The sequence below is a fragment of the Triticum dicoccoides genome, chromosome 5B (genome assembly GCF_002162155.2).
Source record: "Triticum dicoccoides isolate Atlit2015 ecotype Zavitan chromosome 5B, WEW_v2.0, whole genome shotgun sequence".
NCBI lineage: Eukaryota > Viridiplantae > Streptophyta > Magnoliopsida > Poales > Poaceae > Triticum > Triticum dicoccoides.
In genome coordinates this window covers 693,486,237-693,503,372 of record NC_041389.1, presented here as the reverse complement: position 1 = coordinate 693,503,372, position 17,136 = coordinate 693,486,237, and the positions used below count along the sequence as shown (strand labels likewise).

Below are 17,136 nucleotides of genomic sequence, written 5' to 3'. Positions count from 1 at the left end.
CCCCCCTCCGTCCCCGCCGCACGCCGGCGATTTCTCAGGCCGTAATAACCCCGTCCGTGTGTGTTTGTCTTTCCTCACCAGGAGCAGGAGCAGGCGACGTCGGTGGAGGTGGACTCCATCCTCTTCGGCTTCTACACCGACGACGAGGTCCGGCGGCTCAGCGTCAAGCGGCTGACCAGGTCCGAGCGCCTCGACGCCAAGAACTGCCCCGTGCCCGGCGGCCTGCTCGACCCCGCCATGGGCCCCGTCAACGCCAACGACACGTAAGCAATCCCCGCCCTCTCTTCTCCTTGCGGTGCTTCCCAATCCTTGTATGGTATACTAGGCTAGATTGATGGATGATTCGACTCGGAGCAGCTGCAAGACCTGCGCGCAGCAGCCCGGCGACTGCCCGGGCCACTTCGGCCACATCGAGCTCTCCAAGCCGCTCTTCAACCCGCTGCTCTTCGACACCCTCCGGGACCTCCTCCGCTCCACCTGCTTCACCTGCCGCAAGTTCCGCCTCAGCGCCCAGCTGGTAACGCCTCTCGTTACCCATCCATCCATCCTCCGCAGTGGGGATGTGACAACAATTCCCCTTCCATGGATTCATTGTATGTATGATTTCGGGCCGTTGGTTGTCAGGTTGACAGGTACGCCCGCGAGCTTGAGCTGCTGGCGAGGGGCGATGTTGTGCAGGCCAAGAACTTGCAAGATTCCGCTGTTTTGGAGGAAAGCGTCGAAATGGACGAGGACGGTTCGGTTGATAAACCGGCGTCCCCTTCTGACCGAATGAACAAAACCTGGACATCCATCCAGTTGAAAGAGGCCCATTCTATCTTCTCCAAGCTGATGAAAAAGCGGGTGAACAAGTGTGCAAACTGCGGCATGAAGAACCCGCCCATCAAATGCCAGATATATGGTTGGCTCACCATTCAGGTATGTTTAGAGCTGTATCACTGTCATTGTCTGAAAACCCGGACCTACTTCATCCTGCTTCTGCTTAAAATATGTTGAATTTCAATGTTCCCGAGTAAACTAGGTGTACTTACCTACCTTCTATATATACAACTAATAACGTTAGGCACATTAGGACAGAGGACAGGCCAAATTTTCGTAAGAACTGCGGCTCTGTATATTGCTATTGTTCCTCCTGTTCACCAGATGAAACCCAACAAGAACCAACCAAAAGGAATACAAAAGTAAATAGAAAAGGCGAGAAAAAGTCTGATTTAACCAATGAAAGCTAGACATAATTTTGTAGTTGTGCCTTTTCTCTTACTCTTAACATTCTTCAACTTTGCTTGTTACTAGCTACTCTTGTTGGGGTTCTATATATCCTTGCACTTGTTTTATCATCTTGGAGGCCATACATTGTGATCTCTAGGTTTCATGGTGCCTTGATCAACACTATTACTGCCCACCTCTACTTCATGTTTTGCATGTGTGATTTAATCCTTGATGTCATCATCTCACAGTCTTTATGTGTATAGCATTTTCTTGCATCATAGGTCCTTATTGTACGTGATTTGCAGGGTACAGATGGTTCTGCTGTAAGAAGAAAAGCAATCACTGATTATAATCTTGAAGGAGATGGCCATATTTCCAACCCAAATGGAACTGGTGTTTCTGGTCTTACGGATGATAGAGTTAAAGCATCAAGCAATCAAACAAAAGACCTTTCTGATGATAGACCTCTCTTGACTACGGAGGTTGCATTTTCGTTTCCTTTTTGGTTTTGAAGTCACATTGAGATGCCTTGTGCATGTTCTTCAGGCAGCACATGACTGAGTTCTTTCTTTTTGAACTTCGTCAGGTTGAATCTATTCTCAAAGACCTGTGGGAAAAGGAAGCCAGGTTCTGCATGTTACTATGCGACTTTCAGCAGAATTTATGTGTATCAGAAAAGAGGAGGGGCCATGAGATGTTTTTCTTGAAGAGTATGCTTGTGCCACCAAATAGATTCCGTCCCTCAACTAGCTCTAGCCTTGGAGTAAGTAGACCATATAGTTGTACTAATTCACCGAGTCTTCTTCTAAACTAATCATGCTAATTTGTTTGGGTATAGATTATGGAACATCCACAAAATGTTATGCTAAGTAAAGTGCAAGAGGCCAATCTTGCGCTACAGCATGACAATCCTAATCACATGGATATTCTTACAAGATGGAGAGATCTGCAAACAAGTGTAAATTTATTTTACGATAGTAGTAAAGGCCTTGGTTAGTATGCATTCTTTCCTTTAGTGAGTTAGATCATCCCTTTTTGTTCTGACACTCAGCAAAAACTAAAAAAGATGCAAACATGTATATCTGGATTCCTCTACTTAGATAACTGGTTGAATCAAGTTTTGGAATGCTATACATGGCTAAGCTGTTACCAGTTTGTTCTCAGTTGTTTAGATGCGGTCATATATGGCAATTCATGATAATATGGATTGGGTTGCTTCTTGCTTCAACAATTTCAACCTAATCAGATTATGCTCCAATAATTTGTTTGAGTTCTTTCTGCCTTGGAGTTTCTTGCCTCTATTCTCAATTAGATCACCTCAGTTTCATGGTTATATATATTAGTTCAGAACAGGAATTTTGTAGCATCAAATACAATTGAATTATTATGCGCCCTTTTTATGGGTGGTGATTAACGTGAATGCATAGCCCATGCTTATTTGGCTGCATTGTTATGAATTACTCCCTCCCTTCCAAAATGTAGTGTGTACTAATTTCTTCTAAAAGTCAAACCTTTTTATGTTCGACAAAGTTATAGTAAAAATATATTAACACCTATAATACCAAATAAATTTAATAGATTACACGATGAATCCAATGATACTGATTTGGTATTGTAGATGTAGATATTTTTCTCAATAAGCTTGGTCAAACATAAGAGAAGCCGACTTTTCAGAAAACTAACACACCTTGTATTTTAAAACAGAGGGCGTATCAACTTAGGAAATGCTCAGAAATTTGTTTGTGCTTGCGTTCAAGGAATTATGATGCACATGCGGATATATTTGTTGTCGTTGATGGTGTCTATGATTGTTTTTAATAGAAGTCCTATGTTTACTAGAGCATTACCTGTGCTAACGGGCTTGGTCTTACATGCATTTATACATCATGCCCATTTTCTCTTCCTCCACTAAGAAGTCCCAACTCTTGTGAAATGTTTATGCTGATGGCAGGAAAAAGCGGGAAAGATGGTCATGGTGTCCGACAATTGGTGGATAAGAAAACTGGGATTGTTCGACAGAAAATAATGGGCAAGAGAGTTAATCATTCCTGCCGTACGGTTATATCTCCGGATCCCTTTTTAGCTGTTAACGAAATTGGGATTCCTCCTGCTGCTGCTTTAAAGCTGACTTACCCTGAGGTACTTTCTTCATGGCTGACCTGCATTTTCTTCTTCTGTATTGGCATATAATTAAAATTTCTATGGTTATGTTTATGATTGTGCTCTGAACATACTTGAAATATCCACCAGCCTTTTTTTCATGGCTGTAGATTCTTGCATGCTATCTTACTAGTGTTACCCTATCCAATAAAGCGCATGACTCCTGACTAGGATGTATCCTTTATTCTTGAAATTTGAACATGGAAGTTGGATTGGTTGCTAGTTATTAAATAGGTACTTGTTATTGTTGAGTTAGCAGTTGCGTCCACCTTTTTGGACGATGCGGGGAAGAGAGAGAACACACCATTATACAGAAGATGTTTCCCTTTTTGTAGATATGTTAACCTGTATCCAAGCTGTTCTTTTGTTTTGTATGTAATTTACAGGATTCATCATGATTTTTTTTCATGCGCAGAAAGTGACGCCCTGGAATGCCAAAAAGCTACAAGGAGCTATAAGTAATGGCTCGGAAATTCATCCTGGTGCGACACACTTGAAGGTTAACAAGCAAACGTATAAATTACAGGATGACCGTACCAAACGTTGTGGCATTGCTAAGATGTTGGCTGCTTCTAAAGGATCAATTTCTCAACCAGGGAAGGACCCTAAATGTGAATTTGAAAGCAAAGTTGTATATCGACATATTCAAGATGGTGACATTGTACTGGTCAACAGACAGGTATAAATATTTTGCTAGTATGCTTAACATTCCGTTTTCTTCAGCAGCAATAGTTGAAAACAAAGGAAAAACATTCTTCAATCTCATTTCGGTGTTGTTTTAGCAATGTGGGTTTTTGAATGTTGTTATTACTTCTTCTATGCAACCTTTTCCACACAAATACACATATTTATAATTTATTTGCAACATTGTTGTAAAGATGTACTCCCTCCGATCCAAAATACGGAGTTCTAGGTTTGTCATATTTTTCTATATATACTTGGTCAAACTTAAAAGATGTTTGACTTAAGACAAACCTGGAACAGAGGGAGCATTATGTAATTATTAGGTGCGGGCGGGCACCACAGGCACGTTTTTTTGATGCGTTAATTTCTTCATTCTTTTATTTACACAGAGCTCAACATACAAATCTATATTGGGCCTATTGAGGTACATGCAAAACATTTTTTTCATCTCATGGTTTCGTTTGAATGTTAAGACGATGGTAAATGCCATGATCAACTGCAGTTATGCATACGGCATGAGGCCCATGACTTGTAGCCCTACTTATCAGGCCAACTTCATAATTTTGGCATTGCCAGTTTCAGGAGGTGTTTCACTATAAAGTCAAAACATGAGCATCACAATCTAATAGTGAACTTTTGGCTGGAGTTGCAGCCACTCAACACTCTGCTGCCAATCATACTGCTTTAGGATTTTTGTGACGGCATTAACACTTAGCTTTTGTAGATACAGTGAACTGTTAGTCTACATCCCTAATCCCTCTCTGCTTGTGATTTGAAGCCTACTCTTCACAAGCCCAGCATGATGGCCCATGTTGTTCGTGTGTTGGCTGGAGAGAAGACAATTCGAATGCACTATGCCAATTGCAGGTATTTTGATATGCCCCTGCTATTTTCATTTGCTTGCATCAAATGATTTAATAATTGTGTTTATTTTTAGCACATACAATGCTGATTTTGATGGGGACGAAATGAATGTGCACTTCCCGCAAGATGAAATATCTCGCGCTGAAGCCATCAACATCGTTGATGCAAATAAGCAGTACATTGGTCCAAGGAGTGGGGAGGCTGTCAGAGGTCTCATTCAGGTAATACTATGTACATACAGATTTTGCAATTTTGTTCTTCTGCACGCTTTCACCATGAAGTACTTAGTATTGTCATATCCACTGGTGTATTAGTCATATCAACTGTTCAACAGGCATCTCAACTGTTGTATAGTCAGTTGCTACATCCTTCTGTTCTATCTAGCAAACTCGCCATGCTTGTGATGTTAATAAGCAATAACAGCTATTTCTTTATTTTTGCAGGACCACATAGTTGGTGCCGTTCTTCTCACAAGAGTGGGCACTCTCTTAAGCCGTGAGGAATATAGTCAGCTTGTCTATGGGTCTTGTGTGTCCTCAGCTCGAAGTCCTTGTCAATCTGGCAAAAGGGTATCTATTACAAATGATGATGATACACTGGAACTTCTTAGTCCAGCTATTTTGAAGCCAAAGCAGCTGTGGACGGGAAAACAGGCAAGATGTTTGCACAAAGAAACTTGCTTCACTGTTGGCTTGATCTTAACATTGTTTGGAATTCAGCTGTATAAGTTTTTATTTTTTCTACAGGTCATAACAACCATCTTGAACCATTTAACAAAAGGTCACCCACCATTTACTGTGGAGATGGAAGGGAAGATTCCAGTACAGTATCTAACACCTAAAAAATGCGATGATGAAGATAAGACTATTTCCTCAGAAAAGAAGCAAAAAGAAAAAGCTGTTTCCTCAAAAAAGAAGAAAAATGAAAAGGCTAGTGCTCAAGAACAAGAATCTCCTGAAGAACAAAAAGAAACGGCTAGAGCTCCTGAAGAACAAGTTTTACGTATTCATGATAATCAGCTCCTAACAGGCATGATAGATAAGAAGCAGTTCGGGAACCATGGGATAGTTCATACAGTTCATGAACTCTATGGCGCAGATATAGCTGGAAGATTGCTCTCGATATTCAGCCGCTTGTTTACATTGTTCTTGCAGGTAACCATCAAAACTTTTTTTTTACTTATCTAGAGAGTAGCTCTAGGTGTATTGGTGGCTTGGTGCAACTAAAACAGTTGTACCAATTAAATTCTCTAGTGAACGCCGTTTGCAGTTCCTCATCTTTCCTGCTGTTAGGCCATTTGCTGTTCCTCATCTTTGCTTGTGGCCCACTGTCAACAGGTTTTTGTTCGTAGCTGTTCTATTGTCATGTATTTAGTTTCCCTTTGGTTTTGGCCCACTCTCAATAGGTTTTTGTCTTGTTTCTTCGCTCTATTTTTTAGTTGTGATTATGTAACTGTTGGTCTAAGATAAATTAAATTCTAATGTTGGTCTAAGGTAAACTAAATTCTTGCAGTTTCATGGATTTACTTGTGGAATAGATGATCTTTTACTATCCCAAGAGTCAGATAAGCAGAGGACGGAAATTCTGGCAGGAAGTGAGGAACACAGTAAACTAGCCCATAGGGAATTTATATGCACTGGAGATGGTGATATTAAAGGTTTGTTCAATACTATCTTTACAGCAATTATCTTGTGCTCTAGCAATAACAATTTACATGCACTTGATTTTCTCTCACAGAGATGCTATCCTCAATCCCATTGTTTGGTGAGAAAAATAGGTTTGATTGTTTAAGGGTCTAAGGGAAGGAAGTGAAGAAAATAATTCACAGGTCTAAAGGACCCAAATCATCCCATTTTCCTAAGATGCAGAAGAAAACACGAAAACATCGAATATGGGTACAAGAGCAGAGACTCAAACTTAGCTAACTAACAAAGCAGCAATTCCTCCAAGAATTACTGCCCTTCTCTTAAGATGTTCTTATACTCCTGAAAAGCAGAACCTTGTCAGTCTGTGAACAGTGTTCCAAAAGTCAGCATGAGGGCCACCTAGGTAGTCTCCGACATCATACCTGCCTAATCGCCAGGCTTGGCCCCAAAACACTTTGGAAGACTTACTGAATAATTGGAGTGTTACAAAAATATTTCTTGTTCCTTTGCAGCAGTTTGACCAGTATATAAAGAAAATCCTAGATCCATCTGCTTGCTATTGCCACTTTTGGTTAGTGATCGCAATGCATAACTATTTCAACATCGAATTTTTTACTTGTGATGATTCACATTTTAGGAAATTGTAACTTCACTAAATGCAGCTGATGTGTGCTTGATTCACAACAGGCTGGTTGGGGTTGGACAATGGTCCGGATACTGGATGATACGTCACTGGTGGCAGGGCTCACATCCTTGTTGTGGAAGAGAGGCCCTGACGCATAAAAACTTATGTTTTATTTATGGCTTGAGAAAATAGGATTGCACGCTAGTTTAGGATGACTCGATTTGTACCACAAGGCACAAATTTTATCTCTTTTCCAATTAAAATGGTCCCATTGTTTAATACAAAAACACTTCCCTAACGTGCTCATGTGATTATGTGCCTAATAACCAATGTTGTCAGTATCGGGATACTAGGTAAGGAAGCATCTTTTTCTTTTGACAATATCAGATCGTAGGATCAGACCATAGTTCATGGCGATTTTCTTTTTAAATACAATAAATTTATACACTAGAAATATAATTCTTATGGATTATCTACATAACTGTTTGGAAGACATTATATATGCTAGATATATAATTCTAATGATGATCGTAAAGCATGTGTTATTTTACATGCGCTACCATTTACAAATCATAGCCCATGATACACCCATGATCAAGAGAGCCCATCTCATGGATAACCCAGCAAGCTATGACTTTAGACCCTTCTCATCCGCAGCCCACGTACCACATCCGTCAAGCAACAAGGTATATGTCAATTTATAAGTTTCTTTGATCTGTAGACACTTATCTAATCTGGGCAGGCCACTTTCGCGAGACGATTCCCATTTTTATCACAAATGTGGGATCACATATAATCATATACTCCCTCCGTTCCAAAATAGATGACTCAAGTTTGTACTAAAGTTAGTATAAAGTTGGGTCATCTATTTTGGAACGGAGGGAGTATTTCTCATGATACTAGTGATTTTATGAATTATATCGTGGAACTTCTGTATCATTTTCCTCCGGTAAGATTGTATAATTGTAAGATACTTCCATAATCCTAATAGCCTGTTTTCCATCTATAGTATTCATGGGATGGGCTACCTGTTTAGCTAATAAGCCTTTCTGTTTGTACTCTATAAATTGGAGTTGCTACCTTGTCTCATTCACTATTTTTATGCTTTATGCAGATCAAGTGAAATTGCAAATGGATGTCGAAAAGGTTGTACGGAGAATAGGAGAACCCGCGAATGTCGCGTTGGATAAAAAGATTTTAAGTGTACTAAATGAGTTAACAACTAAAGTCAATAAAACCATGTTTCCATATGGTCTACAAAAGCCCTTTCCTAGAAATTGTCTCACTCTTATGACTGCAACTGGAGCAAAGGGTAGCGATGTAAGTTTCTTTTAGTAGGGGCAGAACAATGTTGAACTAGAAATATATGAATTGTTCCATGCAGATACAGTTCCAAATTGGAAAAGCAACTTACTTTACCTACTTGCCCTAACATCCTGCACTTCATTTGTTTTGCTAGGTTAACATGACACAAATCTCATCATTGTTAGGCTCACAAGATTTAGAAGGAGCGCGTGTTCCACGAATGTCATCTGGGAAGTCATTACCATGCTTTCCGCCATGGGATACTAATACAAGAGCTGGTGGTTTCGTCAGTGACAGATTTTTAACTGGTCTCCGCCCTCAAGAGTACTATTTCCATTGTATGGCTGGCAGAAATGGGTAAACTTTTCTTTACTCCTTCTAATACTTAAGAAGCTACCTTTTTAAGCATCGCGAGAATTATATTCCCTTAGTGGAAAAGAAAATATCTCACATATAACAGTGATATTTTCATATCCTCAATTGCCAATCTCATCTCACCATTATAATTAGATATATTATCTCCTTAGAGCCATCCATCATTACATCTAAAGTGGCTTTTGTTGTTATGATGTTTAGCTTGTGTTCGTTCCTCGCAGGTTGATTGACACAGCTGTCAAAACATCTCGTAGTGGATATCTTCAGCGTTGTCTTATCAAAAGTCTTGAATCATTGTTTGTTTCGTACGATCACACTGTGCGTAATGTTGATGGATCAATCATACAATTCTGCTACGGAGAAGATGGCGTTGATGTCCATAAAAGTAGCTTTCTCAATAACTTTGAAGAACTACGAAATGTAAGACATTCAAGTTCCCAATTATAAAACTAACCAAAGATTTCTATAGTACACCTTGCTCTATGCATTTGTTTCATCGGACTCATAATTGTTTGCAATTTGTTCAAAATTACAGAATAGAACAGCCGTGTTTCACAGGCTTGAGAGGTACAGTGACGAGCTTGAGATCTACAGTCGTGATCCCCTTCTATTAAAGCCCAAACACATTACTAAACTGCCTGAAGGACTCACCAACCGTGCAACGGACTTTCTTAGAAATCAGTGTCCCTGCCTTAAAAAGCTTAAGTTTAAAGAGTGTCGCTGCCGGTATCGCATAGAGGAGGAGGAACTAACGAAGTTACTGAAAGTCAAATACATGGCTAGTCTTGTCGATCCTGGTGAAGCTGTTGGTGTGATCCTTGCTCAGTCCTTGGGAGAACCTTCAACACAGATGACGTAAGAGCATTTCTGTACATCTGTTTGTATGAACTATATTATTTCTGTTACTTATATAGTTCTATATCGACTCCATTTCTTTATTTGTTTCAGGGTATATTCATGTATACTTTTTGTCATTCCTGCAGGCTCAACACCTTTCATCTTGCTGGAAGAGGTGACATGAATGTTACACTTGGGATGCCTCGGATACAAGAAATCCTAATGAAAGCATCAGCTAACATTAGTACGCCTGTTATGGTGTGCCCTCTGCGTGAAGATATCCCCAGGTTAGTATTTTTTTGCTTTATTTCGAAGTTGCTTCATAATTAGTTTAATTTCTATCCATGATGTTATATCAAACTCTCCTGTATTAGAAGTAAAAAAGAAACCCTATGAAACTGTACTCAGTTTTTTCACCGTATTAGCAAGATACATGCACTAATTCCACTTTCCAGTATAAAGCTAAAAGAAAATTTCATATGAACTAGCAAGATACTTGCCCTAACTCTTTCTACATATGGACATGTAGGGATGAAGCTAAACGTCTGGAAACAAAATTAAGGGGCATTAGGTTGGCTGATATCGTGGAGGGAATGGAAGTATGCACAATTCCTTTTCACAACAGTAATGGGCATATTTCGAGTCTCTACAAGTTGCAGCTAAAACTATTCTCACCAGAGTGTTACCCTCCTGAGTCAGAACTTACAGTTGATGAGTGTCAAACAGCCTTGAGAACTGTGTTTGTTGATGCAATGGAATATGCAATTGAAAAACACGTAAATTTTCTACACAAAGTTAGTGGAATCCAGGAAACTAGGGTAAAGGACACTGAGACCTCACCATCAGATGGTCCTGAAGAATTCGAAAGCAGACCTATTGATGGTGAAGAATCTGGTGCGAGTGATGGCGACGATGGAAATGACGATGACTTGGGAGCTGATGCAGAAAAGAGGAAACGACAAGAGAATGATGAGATGGAGTATGATGATGATATTGGAGAGGAAGATGGTATGAACAGTGACCCTGAAGAAGAGACAAAATATGAACTCGATAATGAGGATGGTCCGGCTGAGTCTGGTGAAGAATCAGAAGAGAATGATGAAGGGCATTTGTCAGATTCCAGTAACAAGACAGCGAAATTGGAAAGTAGGCTTGCAGCTGGTAAACTAAAGAAAGGAAAAAAGGAAACCGTGGAAAACTTGGAGGAGCAGAAGCAGGAACAAATAACCCAGAAACGCAGCAAGAAGCTAAAGCTGACTGTTCATGTTGAAAGCACAGATTTAAAATTTGAGGTTCACTACATCTTGCACAAGGAACCACATATTTTACTATCCCAGGTACCTCATCGTAAACAGAACACTATATTTTGCCTTCCTTTCCTTTCCTTTCAGATGGTAGTAATTGAATACTCCCTCCGTCCCAAAAAGCCTAGATACATCCATTTGAGCGACAAGCTTTTTGGGACGGAGGGAGTATGACATAATAACTAAAAAATAGTAAATAGTTCATGTGTTGATTTGACTGTACTATGGATCTACGGGGAACTTGTATCCCTTTTGCCATTGAAATGCTTGGGCCCGTATGTATGGTCTGAAATTTTCTCACGCTATTCAGTTGTGTCACGACAAGCACCTGTTGCTGCCACCATGTAAATTTAGTCATACATTATTTTAGTGAGTAATGACATAGCAGTAATTTATTTATGCGTCTTAGAGCTGATACATGCATTTGTTTTGTAATAAGGGAAACTGTAGGATTTCTAGGGGAACTAATATTGGCTAAGATCATGTTTATGTTGTTTGGATTTAGATGGTTTATAGGAAACTCCAACCAATATTTGAGAAGAAAAAAGCTGTTCCCTGCTCTATGTATGGATCTGCGCGGCTCTTGATTTAATAATCCCACAATAGGGTGTTTTTAAGTTCACTCTTTTGAACCCATACAAGCTTGGGTTGCATATAGCAAAAGAAATTCTGATAGAAGATGCATTTTAATTTGCCTTGACAGATTGCCCAGAAGACATTGAAGTCCCTATTTGTCAGTGCATCCCATAACAAAAGCATCAGTGAATGCACAGTTGTTTGGCCGGAGGAGAAAGGCGATTCCACCACTAAAAAGAAGAAAGGCGATTCCACCACTAAAAAGAAGAAGAAAGATGATTCCTCTCAAGAAGAAGAGAAGAAGAACGATTCCACTAATAAAAATAAACTGCAAACATCAGGAGTGGACTTTGAGGTATTCTGGGATCTGCAGGACTACCTGGACATCCACAAGCTTACATCTAACGACATACATGCCATCTTGAATACATACGGGGTAGAGGCTGCAAGGGCCACCATCATTAACGAGGTGAAGGCCGTGTTTGAGCCCTTTGGCATCAAGGTAGACCCGAGGCACCTGAGCCTGGCTGCTGATTTCATGACCTCAGGAGGCTCCTACCGACCGATGAACAGCCTCGGGATGGCCCGGTTCTGCACGTCGCCGTTTGGCAAGATGAGCTTCGAGCAGGCCACGAGGTTCATCATGGAGGCGGCCTACCATGGGGAGGTGGACAAGCTCACGGGCCCTTCGGCGACCGTGTCCCTGGGGAAACCGGCCAAGACCGGGACCGGTGCCTTTGGGCTGATGCAGAATATCACCCTGGAGGAGCGGGCGGTGATGTAGGAGCGCCCTATTCGGACCTTCTTTTGGCATGGCTGGTGCTCAGATCACCCAGTTTTGGTCCAAGAATCGGTTGCCGTGTGTCCAGCCATCACTCGTGTGTTTTGATGGAACTAGTCATGTGAATAACATTTTTGTGCTTGCTACGAGGGAAGCGTTGTAATTCTCGGTTGCTGTTTGTATCTGCTTTACTAGTCATGTAGCTTAACTTTCTATCTGTTTGGTGCGATGGATGCATCTGTTGCATTGCAGTTACCTTAACTTTCTACCATGTATATGCTCAGATCACCCAGTTTTGGGTGCACAGCGAGATGCGTGTTAATGTACCACACAGCCACAAACAATCTCCCGCATGCATTTCTTTCGGAACACATTCTGCCTGCTCTTTGCATATCTGATTCCAAAGCTAGGCTCCCATGAATAAAATTTGTACTAGTAGGAATAGAAAGCCTCTTGTAGCGAGTCAAATGCTGTACCAATAGCTGGATTAACCACAACTTCGTTATTATTCCCCGGCCCCGTCGCACGCATTCAAAATTTGCCTTCATCTCTGGGCATGCGACTGCCTACCGGTAGAAGAACATCAAATATGTTGCAGCCAATCATCCTGGTGCATATATGTACAAAGTGGGGACACGAGTTTTTTAAAATGTCAACTGTGAACACACTCCTCTCCACTTATGCTTGCACCCCTATCCAGCAAGGTGCTTATTAACAGGCCAACCATACAACAATGACATGTTCCGAATTCTCCAGTGAACGTCCTTCAGCGTATTGACGAGGAGCATCATGGATTATTGACACGCGCCTGACACTTATTTCTTGTCTGGGATCTTCTCCAGGAGCTCCTCGAGAACCTGGAACAGATCGCCTACGATCCCGTAATCTGCGACCTGGGCAGCAAAAACAAAAAACGGGGCGGGCTCAATAACAGCGGTCGAAATTTGGGGTTCGATGCTTCAAGCTCAGTCTGCGGGGAGCGTTGTTGAACCTGAAAGATTGGGGCGTCCGCGTCTTTGTTGACCGCCACGATGTACTTGGAATCTCTCATCCCCGCCAAGTGTTGTATCGCCCCTGAAACTCCGAAAGCAATGTAGAGCTCAGGCGCAACAATCTTCCCGGTCTGCCCAACCTGAGGAGAAATCAGGGCGTTAAGATGATACATCAAACGGTAACCGACCCGGAGGGATTGTATACCGAGTACATGAGCTAGGGACAGGATCAGAACATGAATCATTTAGTTGCTAGTATTTGGTTATGCCACTCTGATAGACTTGAGGAGCTTACTTGAAGTTCATTTGGCACATATCCTGCATCTACGGCAGCTCTGGTCGCACCCACTACACAAGGGAAAAAATATATGTAAAACCGCGTGCACAGGAATGGATTTTACACAAGGCCTGGCCTTCACAGGTTCAGTACCACCTAGGTTAAATGGATAATCAAGTAAAAGTGCAAACCTGCGGCGCCAAGTTTCTCTGCCAGCTGCTCCAACAATTTGAAATTCTCGGCGCTCTTCAAACCTCTGCCTCCAGTGACTACCACGCGTGCATTTGCAAGATCTGGCCGTTCTGTATCTTGGGATGTAAGATTCACCCATGAAGATTTCCTTGAGCTTCCTGCACACCGAAGGAAAGAGTTTAACAAATACTCCCTCCGTTCGGAATTACTTGTCGTAGAAATGGATGTATCTAGACATTTTTTAGTTCTAGATACATCCATTTCTGTGACAAGTAATTCGGAACGGAGGGAGTACGTGGCATGATTTATAGATCCGTAAAAGCATGTTTTGTAACACTAAATACAACCCACAGATGCACGCACACGGCAGTGACACTACCACCCACACACCCAAGCATGAGCGCCTGCTCAAGACTGAACTATGGACTGTAAACCATAAGAAGCGCTTGGAAATGGAAATGTAGTAATATTATTCAAATCAGAATTTGAACTTTTTATTGCAGGAGTCAGAATATTGTCTTAATAGATCCAAGGTCCAAGAAAGGTAATGCAGAATTAACAACAACAACCCTGTAAGTCATAAAAGGGTGTTGATAATAAAGGAATATGGTGAGGAAACTATACAAACCTTCACTGAGGAAAGAGAGATCAACCTGGGTTATAGGTGCAACTTTAGTTTCTGACATAGACTCGGTAGCTGGAGAAAATGAAGTTGATCTAATACTCATCATACAAGGAGACTCCCCAGTATATCGTACAGTGCAGAGTGCATTTCCAGCATAGATTGGCCTTAAGAAAAGAGCATGTATTAATCAAGATATGATATATCTCATCGGGTTGGCTATGCTAAAACATCAAGGCATATGATGATTGCCCTACGAATAAAAGCAAAGGTTGCTGTCCATCTTGTATTGTTGATGAATCACTACTGATAAAACGATACAAAACAGTGGAGTGGACTATCGTACCTCACAAAGACCCCGGGCTCAGAGATTGCAGTGACGTCCGTGACAGGGGAGACATCTAGAAGAGCCGCGGCGCGCGGAAGCAAATTCTTCCCGAACGATGTCGAAGAGGCTATAACATGAGAGTATCCCCCTTTCTGCTGCACGGAGCGGAGCAGCTCAGCCCAAGGCTCGGCTAAAGGATGTGCAAATACGTTCGAATCTGCGACAAGAACCTGCAACGCAAGAGAGCCGACACGACAGGTAAACAAATGAACATGTGCCTCCTTTCTCGCCAGGTTCTCTTCACCCTCGCAGAAGTCAGAACTGAGATGCAGAGCATGGCAAAATAAAAGGAAAGATGCAGTTATGCAAACACAGATACCAGCTGACTAGTGAGTAAGTAACAATACCTCATTGACCAATGGGTGGCTAGACGCAGCATGCTCAGCAGCCTTGTGCAGCGTCGGTCCGGATCCGCCGAGGAGAAGAGACACCTTGTTCTCTTTGGCAATGGCCTCGGCAGCCGCCAATGCGCTCAGAGACGAGGGCTTCACGAGCCCGCCTTCATGCTCCGCCACGACCAGTGTGCTCACCTAGCAAGCAGGAGAAGAGCAGAGTCAAGCTGCGAGGGTCGAGGACTGTGGCGGCGGATGGATCCAGGATTCCAGGAGACCCAGGGCAAATCAACTTCTTTTTAGGTGATGATGGATGCGGAGGCAAGACTGAAACTCAATAATTCAGCAGAACTAATGGCATAAGGTGGGGTTCAAAAATACCAGCTTCCACTCGGGCGATACAGACACATAATGCAGCATTAGGAAGAGGCCGTAGCAGGCATGTACAGGATGGATACGGAGGAAATGAATTCATAGGACCCTGAACCTAGCTAGCACAGGTGAGGTGAGGCAATAGCCTGAATCCAATCCAATCCAATCCAAGGAGTGGAATGAATTGTACCACCACTGAACTCTGCTAATTCCATTCGCGTGTGAAAATCTTTACAAGATCAAGACGCAAATTCTTCTTCCTTTACTTATAGCATTCACATGCTACTCCGGAGCGGAGTAGACGGATAGCAAGCAGTCATGGAACTGAAACTGTCCAAGACAGACAGACAGAGAGAGAGGGAGACGGAGTTGGTTCGCCCCCTCCCATCCCCTCGCCTCGCCGCGGTCGCCGGGCTGGCTACCACTACCGGTGCGTCCGTCATCGGCTTGGTCGCCGGCTCTCTGACGGGGCCGGGGCTCTACCTCTGAATCGGATCGGATCGGATCGAACGCGCGCGTCGGGAGGGGAGAAGGGGAAGGGGGTAAGGGGACTCACGAGCCTACGCAGCGTCATCTCGGCCGCGCCCGCTCTTCCCCGCCGGAGCGCTGCTCCCGCCACCAACGCCGCCGCCATCTCCCTGCTCTCCCTCCCTCTCTCTATCCGAGAACGAGAAACGCAATGCAGTGAGCAGAGTAGAGATGTGCTCCCGGCCGGGGGAGAGAGAGAAGAGTAGAGAGAGACGTCAAGCAACGGACTAACCAACTCGCGCACGTGTGCATCGCGGTCGAGATTTTACTGCCACGTCAGCCTCCATATCCGAGTCGTCTATTTTGGCACGGAGGGAGTATGCCTCAGTGAACTCGAAATGCATTTTATTTACACTCGATCATGATTCCATTGACATGAAATGCAATCGATGAATTCGGTGGTGTTTCCATTTCTGAATGGTTTTACTAGCTCACCGAGCGAGCTCATGAATTCAACAAGATAAATGATTGTTTTTCCTTTTTCTTTTTGGCTTATAAGCTTCGCTGCAAAAGCCGGAAATAAACCCAACCAAACACCTTGATGAGCCAACCAAACACCTTCGATGTTAATCTGTTAATTTCGGCTCTACGGCATATGCTTACAATTATTTCAGAATAGTGAGTTCACCTCTGCGGTATAAATGTGACACAGACAAGTGTGAACTTGAGAGAGGCGGATCTCTCCCTTCTATACGACTTGTTTTACACTAAGGCACGAGTAATCCACACTTGGTAGGGCTACTGCTTGACACAATAAGAGCATTCTTGTTATTCCGTCTTGACGGTACAAGTGCTCATCAAACAATTGATGCGACCATAACTTACCTACTATTGGTTGGGTTCATCATCCTGGAAACGAAATCAATGTTTAGAGTTGTAGGGATGGTATCGAACTAAGAGCAACTCTGCTATCTGGGCAACCTCCATATCACGTATGGAGCACATTTTATAAGGATATGGATGCTGCAGAGCCAAGACGCAAACATAGAGTCGCTATAACTCGAGCTCCATATTCGTCCCACAAGTAGGACCCAACTGTCATTGGATCACCCCCCCACCCACAAAAA

General features: G+C 42.5%; 2 protein-coding genes across 2 annotated transcripts; one reads left to right on the top strand and one right to left on the bottom strand.

Moving 5' to 3' along the window:
- Window positions 1-78: 78 nt before the first annotated feature.
- On the top strand, window positions 79-12,695 carry LOC119312692 (DNA-directed RNA polymerase I subunit 1-like). Its single transcript, XM_037588443.1, has 20 exons — window positions 79-263; window positions 358-517; window positions 625-918; window positions 1,515-1,691; window positions 1,796-1,972; window positions 2,048-2,201; window positions 3,161-3,348; window positions 3,785-4,048; window positions 4,832-4,920; window positions 4,991-5,138; window positions 5,361-5,570; window positions 5,664-6,071; window positions 6,430-6,574; window positions 8,303-8,508; window positions 8,648-8,850; window positions 9,090-9,288; window positions 9,404-9,723; window positions 9,852-9,992; window positions 10,235-11,042; window positions 11,713-12,695. The coding sequence occupies exons 1-20, from the start codon at window positions 238-240 to the stop codon at window positions 12,367-12,369; spliced, it is 4,974 nt and encodes a 1,657-aa protein (XP_037444340.1). The 5' UTR covers window positions 79-237; the 3' UTR covers window positions 12,370-12,695.
- Window positions 12,696-12,845: 150 nt separating this feature from the next.
- Window positions 12,846-16,245, bottom strand: LOC119312693 (electron transfer flavoprotein subunit alpha, mitochondrial-like). Its single transcript, XM_037588444.1, has 8 exons — window positions 16,098-16,245; window positions 15,185-15,367; window positions 14,796-15,007; window positions 14,456-14,616; window positions 13,827-13,985; window positions 13,654-13,706; window positions 13,358-13,498; window positions 12,846-13,259 (listed from the first exon to the last, which is right to left on the bottom strand). Exons 1-8 carry the CDS (start codon window positions 16,173-16,175, stop codon window positions 13,182-13,184), a joined length of 1,065 nt encoding a protein of 354 aa, XP_037444341.1. The 5' UTR covers window positions 16,176-16,245; the 3' UTR covers window positions 12,846-13,181.
- Between the last annotated feature and the right edge of the window lie 891 nt (window positions 16,246-17,136).

Coding starts and splice junctions, on each gene's coding strand:
- LOC119312692 (XM_037588443.1), top strand. CDS start 238: ATGGGCCCCGTCAACGCCAACGACAC. Junction 264..357: donor CCCGTCAACGCCAACGACAC/GTAAGCAATCCC, acceptor GACTCGGAGCAG/CTGCAAGACCTGCGCGCAGC. Junction 5,139..5,360: donor CTGTCAGAGGTCTCATTCAG/GTAATACTATGT, acceptor TTATTTTTGCAG/GACCACATAGTTGGTGCCGT.
- LOC119312693 (XM_037588444.1), bottom strand. CDS start 16,175: ATGGCGGCGGCGTTGGTGGCGGGAGCAGCGCTCCGGCGGGGAAGAGCG. Junction 15,008..15,184: donor GCCACCCATTGGTCAATGAG/GTATTGTTACTT, acceptor CTTGCGTTGCAG/GTTCTTGTCGCAGATTCGAA. Junction 13,986..14,455: donor TCTCTCTTTCCTCAGTGAAG/GTTTGTATAGTT, acceptor TTCGGTGTGCAG/GAAGCTCAAGGAAATCTTCA.